General features: G+C 41.2%; 1 protein-coding gene across 1 annotated transcript in view; it reads right to left on the bottom strand.

Moving 5' to 3' along the window:
• myo3a (myosin IIIA) overlaps positions 1 to 12829 on the bottom strand; it is a 115199-nt gene extending 102370 nt beyond the window's left edge. The window contains exons 1-2 of the mRNA XM_072678687.1: positions 12800 to 12829; positions 3756 to 3939 (exon numbers count right to left, since the gene is read on the bottom strand). Coding sequence (XP_072534788.1) covers positions 3756 to 3939; positions 12800 to 12819 — 204 coding nt within the window. The 5' untranslated portion in view covers positions 12820 to 12829. The remainder of the gene's footprint in view (positions 1 to 3755; positions 3940 to 12799) is intronic.
• Between the last annotated feature and the right edge of the window lie 280 nt (positions 12830 to 13109).

The raw sequence follows: 13109 nt of genomic DNA, 5'->3' as shown, positions 1-13109 counted from the left end.
ATTTAGTCCAGTTTTATGCAATCTGAATGAGTAATTCAGAACACAATGACAGCCACCGGACACGGGCGCCCTCGTGCCTCTTGGATCCAGGGCCCTGAAAGAGCGTAAGACTATACTTAATGAATACAAATGGTACCTTTCCCCCAGAGCCATCTCATCATGATTAAGCAGATTAGGCTCTGTGCTGTGATAGGGTTATATTTGGTCAACTATATATATATATATATATATAAAAAGGGGGGAAAGGACAGTGCGAGAGATCTGCGGTGCAGGTAGGAAAAGAGAAGGCCTACAGCATGTCTTTCAGATACAGGTGTTCCAATCCTAATCTGACAAATGACACTGTTACGTAGGATCATATGATAGCTTTAGGAAAGTGCTCTCTATTCAAGACCAGGGCCAGAGAGGGCATACAAACACACTGCAGGACAACAACACAAACACAGCAGAGACGGAGGCCCACAGAAAGACATTCATGTGAACTGACAGTCATACCTGCGCCACTCCCTGGAGAAATTTTGGATATGAAAGGGCTTGGGATGCACGAGAGCCTGACCTTGATGTAGTGACCCAGTCATGTGAATCTGTATGCAGTGTAATGAGATCCTGGAAACCTTGAGTAAAGAAATTAAGCTACTGTACAGGTAAGGTTTGGTTGCTTAAGGTATAAGCAATGCAAATGTATCCTTAAAAGCTACAGCAATGGCTTTTATCTCCGATTGAGTCCTTATGTAAGATTTAATGGTGCCAAACATTTACTTTTCAGGGGAAACGATGTAGAATTGTACAGTTTCACAGCGTTTTTATGAGGAATAACATTGAACAGTGCTTCATTTGATGATGATGATCCCAAAGCAACAAAGAAGTTGACTGCAGTATAAGCCTGGTGAAGCTTTAGAAAATACTCTCTGAGTCCCAGACAAGGAAAATGCCTCCAAACACACGGATAGTGCTTCACTTTACAGCAAGACAATGGGCCTAAGTCTCAAAACCCTTATACTCGGGCTCTAAGTGGTCCAGTGGATTAAGGCGCTGTACATTTTTGATCATGCTGTTAGCCATCGGCAGCCGAGGCCCAGGGGAGCACAATTGGCCTAGCTCTCTCTATTGTGGGTGCATGGCACTCTCCCCACACATCACTTCGCTGTGGTGCTGGCAGTCACAGGCATCTGCAGGCTAGTGCACTGGAGCCAGGCGCCTTGGTAGCCTGGTGATGTTGCATTGGTGGCAGTTCGAAAAATGAGTCAGAGGGGTTGCTTGTTGGTCTCCGCCCTCACCAGTGGCAGGGGCATCGCAGGGGCAGAGTAAGCACAGATTGGGGAGAAAAGGTGTGGGGGGGGGGGGGGTCACAAAAAGGTTTTCTTTAAAAAGTCTGACATCCACCAGATTATGCACCCAATTGTCTTCGTAACAATTTTGCACTTTAAAAACACACGAATTGAAGAAAATTCTTGGTGAATGAGGCCCAACAATCCCAAAGCAACAAGGACGTTTTTCAAAGCTATGAACTGGAAACCTCTCAAAGCTGACCGCAGTACTGGCAAGTCTGGCAAAGCATCAGCAGAGAAGAGACTCAACACCTGGTGATGTCTATGAGTCGCAGACCTCAAGCTCTGATAGCATGCAAAGGATATGCAAACATGACTAATCATCTACCGTACCTACCATTGCTTCATCCCGAACATTATGGTGCTTTAAAGCTTTAAACATTATGGTGCAATTTGTACCTTCTACAACTAAAATAAGGGAAAATGCCCTTTACTGATGTCTGAGATTGTGTAAATGTGTGGGAAAAAACACAGTCAAAAGTTTGACACACCTAGTTGAATGTGTGCTGATCATCAAATTAAATCAAGCGTTTTTCACAACTGGTGTTTTCACAAAGCAGCTTTACACAATCAGTAATTGGTAAAAAGACAAGAAATCAACAACATAAGAAGACATGAAAACCTAAGACCCCCAGTGAGGAGACCATAATACCCTAAGACCCCCAGTGAGCAGCCAAAGGCCACAGTGGCAAGGAGAACCTCCCTCAGAGCTGGAGGAAGAAACCTTGAAAGGAACCAAGAATCACAAGGGGGACTCAACCTGTCCTCCTCCGATCAGAACTATTTATTAATTATTGATAAAAATTACCAAACCCCCTAAACTGTTGTACTGTATTCATATTCAATATATAATAATCATGGTGTAGTTTAACTTAATGTAGTCATCTCAAAAACATCTAATCCAACTGCTAAGGTGAGCATATTTTTGTTTTTTAATAAAAGAGGACACTGGGGACACGCAGATGTCCACAGTAGTTAGGATATCAAGGCTGTGGGGGTTTCAAGTAGTTGCCACACCATAGCAATGTGTGTGTGTGAAGGTGTGTGTGTGAGGATGGAAATACCCCTTAAATCCTGCAGCTACAGTTAATGTTAAAGTACATTAATACACACACATTTATTTATTTAGCAACAGGCCAATAAATAGCCTTCCTAGCCTATCTGACCCAATCAGCTCTTCTCAGCTCAACCTACAACCTAGGATCCCCGAAACCCCTCAGCCACAACATCCTGAATAAGGTGGATACCCCATGTGTCCCCAGTGTCCTCTTTTTATCTTTTAAATATGGTCTCCTTACCATGTACACCAGTGAGACACAGCAGTATGGCCGCGTCTGTATGCTGTTGGTTCTCCACATAGTGCCAAAACCTCTCCGACTCACTAAGGCATGGATTCAACAAGGCCTCTGAAGGTGGTATCTGTGGTAACTGGCACTGGGACGTGGGAGGTGGTGCCCCTGCAAATCACACTTGTTGTTCCACCACATTCCAGGCTGTTATCAGGCTGTGTCTCAGCTAAATGTAACCCTAACCGGACGCTATCTGACTAAAAGAACCAACTGGGAACCGTGGCAATAAAATCAGACTATCAGACTATCCTCTTTTACTCAGTATTTTAATGGGTGAAAGTGTAGATTTTAGAATGTAATTAAATAATAATAAAAAACAATTCGTTAATTAAAAGCTATATACAATATTTCATATTTATTTATATGTATTTTTGTTATATAATGTTATATTATACCATTTCCTACTTATAGATATATACATATTTATTTATTTATTTATTTATTTATTTATTTATTCATTTCTTTCTTTCTTTCTTTCTTTATTCATTTCTTTCTTTATTAATAAATTGATTTATTTAATAATTTATTTATTTATTATTTAATTTTTTAAAAAACATACATTCCCTCTTTATTTATTTAATCTAGTCACTTATTTATTTATTTATTTAATCATACATTTCCTTCTTTATTTATTTAACCATTTAGTCATTTATTTATGTATTTATTTATTTATTTATTTGTTTGTTTAATCATACATTTTTTCATTTATTCATTTCTTTCTTTCTTTATTAATTAATTTTTTTCTTTCTTTATGTAATAATTTATTTATTTATTTATTTATTCATTAAAAACTGCTGTTAATCCATGGTAGTGTTTTCAATTTGGTGCAAATTTTACGACATATGACAACATATTACAACAGATTTTAGATGTAGTTAAATAAATAAGTTTCTGCATTGTCTGCATTGTAGTAGTGCTGGTGTCACTATGGGTACACCTATCACACACACTGCATGTTCCACAGTCTTTATTGGGAAGTACTGCTGCAGCAGGTTCGCTGGAACGTTCTCCATTTCAGAAAGATGAAAACATACATCACTGCCAGTTCCTCCTTTCCAATAAACACAACATTACTCACATGAATCGGGTCCAGGATTTTGACGGCTGCTTTGCTGCCATTGCCCTTGTTCAGCACTTTGTAGACTTTGCCATAAGTTCCTTTCCCGATGGTCTCGATGATCTCCCAGGTGTCGGACGGATCCGGAAAGCTGTCAAAGACGATGGATTTTCCCGATTGTGGAAACATCTTCCTGAGGGATCTCCTGGGGATCAATAAAGAGAAGAGAAGAGATGTCATTCACTTTCACTCCTCAGCTCCGTTACAAATGCCATGCACCTTCAAGAGCTCTTCTTTCATTAATTAACAGGTTAATGGGTCTGGAAATCAGATACCGCTTCAACTCGGGCACAGCAACTTTTCTAAATGCACTGGACAGGCCTTGTGTGCAGACTTACTCTTTTTACCTTCTCTGAGTAAATGGTCACCCAGGCCGACCTGCTGGAAGATTACCCGCTGAGGTCCCCTCTACCTGTGTCAGACCAGCTGCCACCTACCAGTCCAACCAGCAGGTCCCCCACCCACCACCACCCATACCAGACCAGCGGCCCACCCTCCTACCACTGCTACCTGTTTAATGACCATGTTCAAACCTGAATGGACTCTTAACTATCTGCACTATTAATATCACCACTATTAACTATCTACACCATGATTAATATATTATGATTATGATCAGAGCAGTTATTATGATTATGATTTGGTAAATTTTATCAATAATTTATCAATAGAGGAAGCGCCATCAACCCACCCCTCAAAGACCAATTGAGCGCTCTCAGACTCCAGCTGCTGACAGCTTGACCCCTGGGATTTGAACCAGCAATCCTTGAATCATAGTGGCATCACCTTAGTCCACTGGGCCACTCTGAGAGCCCTTCATACGCTCTCCAAACGAAAGGCCTGATGAGTGAGGCTCCTTTGGTTTTAGAGACTAGAGCTGAACTCAGACCGGTTTACCTGCTGTGGGCGGGTGTCATTACTTTCTAGAAAGATCTAGAACCTTTTAAAAATCTTCCAGAACACTGATTCTCATGTCCTAGTGGATTCCTAGATGATCCAGATTGTCCTATATGTGCTGTGAGATGTGCTGGACCAGCGTCCCTATGGATCTATCTAAACTTGCTGCACTAGCTGAGCAGCAGCCCGCCAGGCAGATCTAGAACCCCTAAATCTTCCAGAACAGTGGTTCTTAAACTGGTCCTCAGGCATCCTATATAGTCCAGATATTTCCTCCACTTTCCTTCCACATTGTGAAGAACAAATGTCAAATCAAAGGGGGTACTTGGGTCTAAGTACACTACATGTCCAAATGTTTGTGGACACCCCTTCTAAGGAATGCATTACACCACTTTAAGTTGTACCTTTTCAGTGTGCTCCGAGGCAAGGTCATGTTGATGCCTGACGTAAATGGACAAAAGTATTGGGACACCTGTTCGTTCATTGTTTTTCTTCTCTGTCCAGGGACGAGTTTCTACTAGATTTTGGAGGAGCATTGCTATGAGGATTTGATTGCATTTGATGACAAGAACGTTAGCCAGGTCAGGATGTTGGATGATCACCACCCCACCCACATCATCCCAAGCTCATCCCAAAAGCACTGGCTGGAGCACCAACCATCATTCCAGAGAACACAGTTCTTCCACTGCTCCACAGCTCAATGCTGGGGGGCTTTATACCCCTCTATAGCCCACGCCTGGCATTATTCGGCAGCATGGTGCCAATAGGTTCATGTTTATCTGCTCCTGCAGAGAGTCCTATTCTACTGGCGGTGCTTCTCTACATTTGCATGGGCATGGGTATTTGGGTGCAACTTAAAGTAGCTTAATGCATTCATTAGAAGGGGTGTCCACAAACATTTGGGCATAGGGTGTACTTGAATATTCAGGCCAGCACTAGCCATAAGATTAGTCACGTTCACAACATACTACTAGTCCTTCTCTCAGATTGCATCTGGCTAACTCCCACCACCCCCCACCCTCACCCCCTGTGGTTTAAGGCTTCAGCGAGAGCTCGTCGTGATGGAGAGCGCTAGCAGGCCTCTCTAATCCGAGTGAATTACTGGGGCCTCTTCACAAACAGCTTTCTCTCCCTGAGCGCCGCTAGTGTCGGACAGTCTCTCCACCCCTTTGGTCCTTGCTTACAGTATTAGTCTATTTAAAGCACGAAGGCAGCGCAGATGAGGTGGCATTTACAGACTGTATGTCAATGAGTGCGGGATTGCTGATGGGCTACTATAACATTTGCTCAGGCCTCGGAGAGGTAGCACAGAGAAGTCGGTAGCATTTGTGCTAATTTCATGGAAAGGTCATTGGAACGGGCAACTCTCTCCACAGGGAGGACTTCTGAGTATTTCTTCCTTCTTCTCCTGGGGGAAACCTTCTACTCACACAGCCTTGACCAGCTCCTTGTCTCCGATCTGAAGCTCCAGATTTCATTATTTCAATTACACAATGGACAAAAGTATTGGGACGGCTGTTCATGCATCATTTCTTCTGAAATCAAGGGAATTAAAAAAAGCTGATCCTGCTTTTGTTGGAGTAACTATCTCTACTGTCCAGAGAGGAAGGCTTTCTACTGGATTTTGGAGGAGGATTGCTGTGAGGATTTGATTGCATTCAGTGACAAGAGCATTAGCGAGGTCAGGATGTGTGGTGGTGATCATCCAACCTTATCATTCCCAACTCCCCAGCTTATCCCAAAAGTATTTGATCGAACACCGTCATGCTCATACAAGCATTAGAGCAGTAGAGCAATACAATGTTCTTCCAGGTTATCAATGCAACATATACATGGCCTGTGTTTACAGGATCACACGGTACAAGAAAAGAAGACATTGGCTACATATAGTGCAGTACACACCCACCTACAATCCAATCATACACTTACATCTGACAATTTAATGACTTAGCATCCCAGTGTAAAAGAATAACCATGTCTGTTTGATACTTAAATAGAGCGTAATATTAAACACCTGACAAGTTTGGATAATTAAAAAAATGCATTAAAGAAGCAACGTTTTCAATATTTTAATAGTAAATGTTGTGAAATGTTCATTAATTGCAGTTTAGGAAACAAGATGCAGCTTCTAAATACTACCTACAGAAATAAACACTGAAAAATACACTACACTGACAAAAGTATTGGGACACCTGGTAATTCATTGATTTTTTCCACTGTCCAGGAAAGAGTTTCCACTAGATTTTGAAGGAGCATTGCTATGAGGATTCAATTGCATTCAGCACCCCACATCATCCACCAACTCCCCAACTCATCTCAAAAATACTGGATGAAACAGGCTCTTCCACATAAGGCAGGTGGTGCTATAGACCCTGCTGTGTTCACTGCGGAGACATGAAAAAGCTAAAATTCACTTTACCGCTGGGTAGGCATTGGGGCAGTACACTCACACAGGCCACTGGCAAGGTTGGTCTGGACAAGGGAGCAAATGAATGAACGAGTGGCAACAGTACAGCGTGATGAATCTACTAGCTTCTGATTATGAGAGGCTGGATTAGCTTTAACTCAGTTGTTTATGGTCGAATGCTGGATTTCTTTGACTAAATAGGGAAAAATGGTGAACGAACCACACCAGCCTTGTGACTGGCGAATGAACTACATACATTAGCAGTGCCTAGGACTACAGCCTTCCAGTTTACACCAAAAAAGGGAAAATATGGGGAAATACAATTTAAGTGGTTCAAGGAACGCTATTCGCTATTCATACATTTGTGAAAATATGTGTAATATGTTTCCCCTTAAGAGCAGGATTAGCCTACTTACAGAGAAATGATGGATGTAGCTTCCCTGGAGCTTTCAGGCCCAATAACTAATACAACACAATGCAGAGAAATAAATACAGTACTGTGCAAGTATCAGACCACCCTTCAAAAAGTACAACATTACACTTTCAGGAGATACTTCTGAGATGATTAGATGGAAAATGACCCACTTGCATAAAGAAAAGTGGTGCTGAAAGATTACCTGCATTATCTTCTATCTAATATCCTCAGACATATCCTGAAATATCCCTCCAGACAAATGAAGAACTTGTACTTGATGGCTGCTTTTACTGGAAGTGAAAGAAGTGAGGACGGGTATCTGAGATTTACTCACAATCCACTCAGCTTGAGGTTTATTTGTCCTTTATTAGTGATGAAATGTCCCAACGCTAGTACTACTAGTACTGGTCTGTCTTGCTAGCTTTATAAGGGCATGTAAGGCAACCATTGCTGTAATCTTTACCACTGTATACTTTCAGTTCACCAGTGTTAATCCATTTAATGAACAGAATGATACTGTGTATTAACGCTATAGTTGGTGTCACCTGTTCCTTAATACCAGGATGAACCTTAAAGCAGCATTCTTGCATACTGCTGCTTTAGAAGGTTATCGTCTACACCATGAGCATTATATATATATATATATATATATATAAACACCCTGTTCCATCTCATCTGTATGAACCATGGGTGGCTGTACTCAACGTCTGTACTCAGCAGCCGTAAGTAACATCCTGGGTTTGGTGCTATTAGCAACCATTAGCCGGTTCGTTTCTCCACACTACTTTATAAATAGCTCATTAGTAATAACTCACTGTTTGCAATGGTTGACTCCCACACTGCAAACTAGATTAGCAATTGGCAATTGGTAATTCCTACCAATGTAGCACATATTGCTACAACTACATTTACTAAAAGACGTCTGTTCGAGTGCCCCAACACACTGCACCACCATCCCCTGTTTGGAGTCAAAGTGATTTTAAGCTACCAAAGCTTAACCACACTTAATCTCCCTTTAGCAGCTTCATACATCACACATCTCTGAACTCCTGATCAACTGTGTTCCAAACAGTGTCTTCAGATCATCTGGCGTTAGCCTACAAAACCTGTGATGAAGCTGCCTGTTTCTCCCCCAGATCCGAGACACCCGAGACATCTGAGATCTTCAGTACTGATAAACATCTGGCACTACATCAATCATTAATCCTTCACCAAAAATTTTTTACTTTAGCATTTCACTAGGTTTTATCATTTTCACTAATTTTATGCACATTAATTAAGTTTATGCTACTTAAAAATATTGTTATTGAATATTGACACATTTTATTGATTAATTTATTCTTATGTATTGTTGTATTGATGTATTTATTTATATAGTATCTGTTTTATGATTGTTGTTTGCCAAGTTAATTACTATTTTATTTGATATGATACTATTTATTTGATGTTTAAATGTATGAAAAAATAGATAATTAAAACTAAATTAAAACAGTTTTATTATTATTATTATTATTATTATTATTATTATTTTTATTGTTGTTGTTGTTGTTGTTGTTTCATACCAGTAGCAGCTGTACAGTGTGTTATCACAGATGTGATTAAGTGGTTTTCCTTTATTTTTTGCTGTGACTAAATAAAACTGAATAAATAAATTACATGTTTTAGTAGGACAATATAGATTAGTTCAAAGGAAAACACAAAAATAGAGGAATAATAAAAAGTTAAATGTAATTGTTTCAAATAATCACTGTCACATAATAACCTTGTATCTCCAACAGGTGAATTTTACAGGAAAAGGAAAAATCTTCTCAACTCTCATGATGGAAGTCATTTTCAGAAGTCATTCTGGAGCATCTTTCTATTGGACCTCTTAATATAAAAAAATGTAATAAATAAGCAGTAATTTGTTTTCATCAAAATTACTGCAGGTTACGCCCAAAAAAACACACCCATGATTAATTAAGAGACTCAGTACATGACTTTTGAGCGTTTTGAGCCGCGCAAGGCAAACTTTTCCCATTGTTACGATAGCAAACACACACTGACACACCCCCTAAATCAAGCTGCACAGTTGACGGCTCGACTAAAGATAGCTAAAATAGGGCCCAAAGACTCTGAGCTGCTACAAAAGAAAGTTTACAAGCTGTGATGCTCGCTGCTCGCCAAAGAGGGTGTTACTATACGTTTGCTTTGAGTCTAATTAATACATGGAAAAGGCCAAACTTCAGCAATAGCTCTTAAATCATTCAAAGCTCCTTCAAGGCCTGAGCGAACACTGCAGTACTTATTACACGTTGCTTATTACAAAAGCACACAGGTGACAGCCAACAGCAATCTGCCATACTGCATTACCCTTACGGTTTGTACATAGCTAGTGTTATTCTATTGCATAACTGGCTCTCGGTGTCCACTTGGACCAAACGCCCAGGCTGCGGTCTGCCCAGCTACTTTGTGACCACAGACACATCCAGAAACAACATGTTTTTTGGCTCCGTCCCCCAAATCACCCAAACACGAGCTGATTTTAGAGTCAACTTACATTGTTTTCTCAAAAGGCAGCCGAGCTCCTGGAGGGAATTAGTCCATAACTGCACGGTGCTGAACTGAGGCCTGAGAAACAGGCAGGAGCTGTGGAGCTAACTAGCGCTTATGGTAATCTCAGCAGCGATCCAAGCCTGCACACACTGGCTACTGGACACAATGCTAAGCAGTGGCAGATACGGTAGGATTAAGAGGAATTAGCCGGGGTTGCGCCATGAGTCTTTCCCCATTTAGACTCCCATTCATACTCTCACCAAAGCTGGTTAACCCCACTGAAAATACGGCACCAGTGAGGGGCCTACCACCTTCCCTTAACTAAGACATTGGTGGTTGGCCATTTTCAGTAAGGGTATTCTTTCTTCTGAACCTGATGTTGGGTGAAGCAGAGTGTTTTCACACTGCACACGGACCCAGCAGCAGCCAGACTCCCGTAATTACGAGCTTTATAACACAGTATAACATGAATAAATCAACCAAACAAGATAAGGAGGTGTCGAAAAGTCTAATCGGAGAGTGCATTATTGGGCCATTATTCAGGGCACTATCAGCGCTTACTTACGCCTAACAATTAGCCCCCCGTACCGTCAGGCCACACATTAGGTAATGGAGCGCATGTCGGCCTAATGTAAAGGACCGGAGTCAACTGCACACGGCTTCAATAATGAATGGAGCCTCTATACATGACAAAACACTGTGAAGGCAACAACACTGGAGACTAGAGACGCAGAGTGGGCTGCCAGAGGTTATTTTAACTGCCAGGTTGCCAGTCGTTGTTAGACCTTGCATCTCCAAAATGGGAACTTTACAGGAGAAGGAAAAAAAGCCCTCAATGAAAGTCAAAGTAAAAACATTTTATTCCAAGTCATTTTGGAGAATTTTCTTTTGGTCCATTCATCATGAAATTAATATGCTACAATTGAAAGATTAACTAGATTGAGGCCGTGTCAAAAGTCACAAATATATAAATGGATAAAACACGACAACGACAATAGCTGAGTTTCAAAGCCGCTACGTCATAGAAGGCTGTTCCGAAGTGAAGGACCCCTCGTATACAGCACAAAAATGCAGCCTACGTATGTTTGACGGAAACTAGCAGAAACTAACGTAAACTAGCAGAAACTAGCTGAAACTAGCAGAAACTAACGAAAACTAACGTAAACTAATGTAAACTAGCGGAAACTAGCTGAAACTAGCAGAAACTAGTGGAAACTAGCTAAAACTAGCAGAAACTAACGTAAAGTAGTGGAAACTAGCTGAAACTAGCAGAAACTAACGAAAACTAACGTAAACTAGTGGAAACTAGCTAAAACTAGCAGAAACTAACGTAAACTAGTGGAAACTAGCGGAAACTAGCAGAAACTAGTGGAAACTAGCTAAAACTAGCAGAAACTAACGTAAACTAATGTAAACTAGCGTAAACTAGCGTAAACTAGCGTAAACTAGCTAAAACTAACGTAAACTAGCTGAAACTAGCGGTAAATAGCGAAAACTAACAAAAACTAGCAGAAACTAACGTAAACTAATGTAAACTAGCGGAAACTAGCTAAAACTAGCAGAAAATAGCGAAAACTAGCAGAAACTAGTGGAAAATGTAAACGTCTGCATTCAGCTAAACGTCTGCAGGCTGAATGGGTGGATATTCGTAAATGGTTTTTTATGACATCACAAAAATGGTGAATACTGAATTTGCATATATGAACTGACTGGTGGGTTGTATGTTTTGAAACATACTTTGAAACATATACATATACAATTTGGACAAAAGTATTGAGACACTTGCCCATTCACTGTTTCTTTTAAATTAAGGGTATTAAAAATATATAAGTATCCTGCTTTTGTTGGCATGAGTGTCTCTACTATCCAGGGATGAAGGATTTTGGAGGAGGAGCACTGCTGTGAGGATCTGATTGCATTCAGCAACAAGAATATTAGTGAGGTCAGGATGTTGGATGATGATCACCACCCCACCTCATCCCCAACTCCCCAACTCATCCCCAAAAGAATTGGATGGAGCACCAACCATCATTCCAGAGAACACAGTTCCTCCACTGCTCTACAGCTCAATGCTGGGGGGCTTTATACCCCTCTACTAGCCCATGCCTGGCGTTAGGCAGCATGCTGCCAGTAGGGTCATGCTTATCCGCTCCTGTAGAGAGTCCTATTCTATTGGCAGTACTTCTCAACAGGGACTAGACCAGCTGTGCATATGCTGGATGCTTTTATTAGAAGGGGTGTCCACAGACATTTGGACATATAGTGTACTTCATCGAACTCCTTAAAAGCAGCACTATGCGAGAATCTGTTTTTCTTGCCCCTGGACTCCCCCTCCAATCGGGAAGTGAAATTCACGCCACCCATAAAGGACACGCTTTACACATGCATTTGTGGACTGAGGTGGTAGAGTTATAGAACAAGAATTAACACAGATATGATGCAGTTGTGGTGAGGGTTGTCCTGCCTACTTCTCCAAAGTTAGGCTACATAGTGCAGACAGACTGTGGAGTAGCGATAAAGACAGAACCCTCTTTATTACAGACCACTGAAGCATCGCCATGATTTTGAAGCTGCTATTTTAAGGAGAAATGCTACATAATGTTGCTTTAAAGAAGCAAGGACAAGGATTGTGACCTAATCTGTCCACACATCTAGTATATTAAACCAAACCTAGCCTAAACTTGCATCAGCTGGCAGGCACAGCAGCCTCCACCAACACATCACAATCATCGCCAAAACACACCAGCATACCTGCTCCCGACTGAAGCCATTTCTCCCAGGTTTAGCTCCAGACACCAGCCTTAAACATCTCCAGAGAGCACCTTAAAAAAAAAAAAAAACAATAAACAAAACCTACACAAAGCCCTGAAAGCGCTCAAAGCCAAAGCTCACAGTTTTGCACTCCAGAAGAACCGGTCTCCTTATTTCCCCTTTTTAGAGAACAAAAGTGCAGGCAACTCGAGGAGCTGGAGGAAACAGGATCCGAGACGGGCAGCGAGAGAAAGGAGACCTGAGCTCAGCTAATCACGGCTGCCGCGTGGGTTGAAGTTTCAGTTTAACC

This window comes from Salminus brasiliensis, chromosome 5 (genome assembly GCF_030463535.1).
Source record: "Salminus brasiliensis chromosome 5, fSalBra1.hap2, whole genome shotgun sequence".
In the NCBI taxonomy this organism is placed as follows: domain Eukaryota; kingdom Metazoa; phylum Chordata; class Actinopteri; order Characiformes; family Bryconidae; genus Salminus; species Salminus brasiliensis.
The sequence above is the reverse complement of the archived record's forward strand: the minus strand, read 5'-3'. Positions and strand labels throughout refer to the sequence as shown.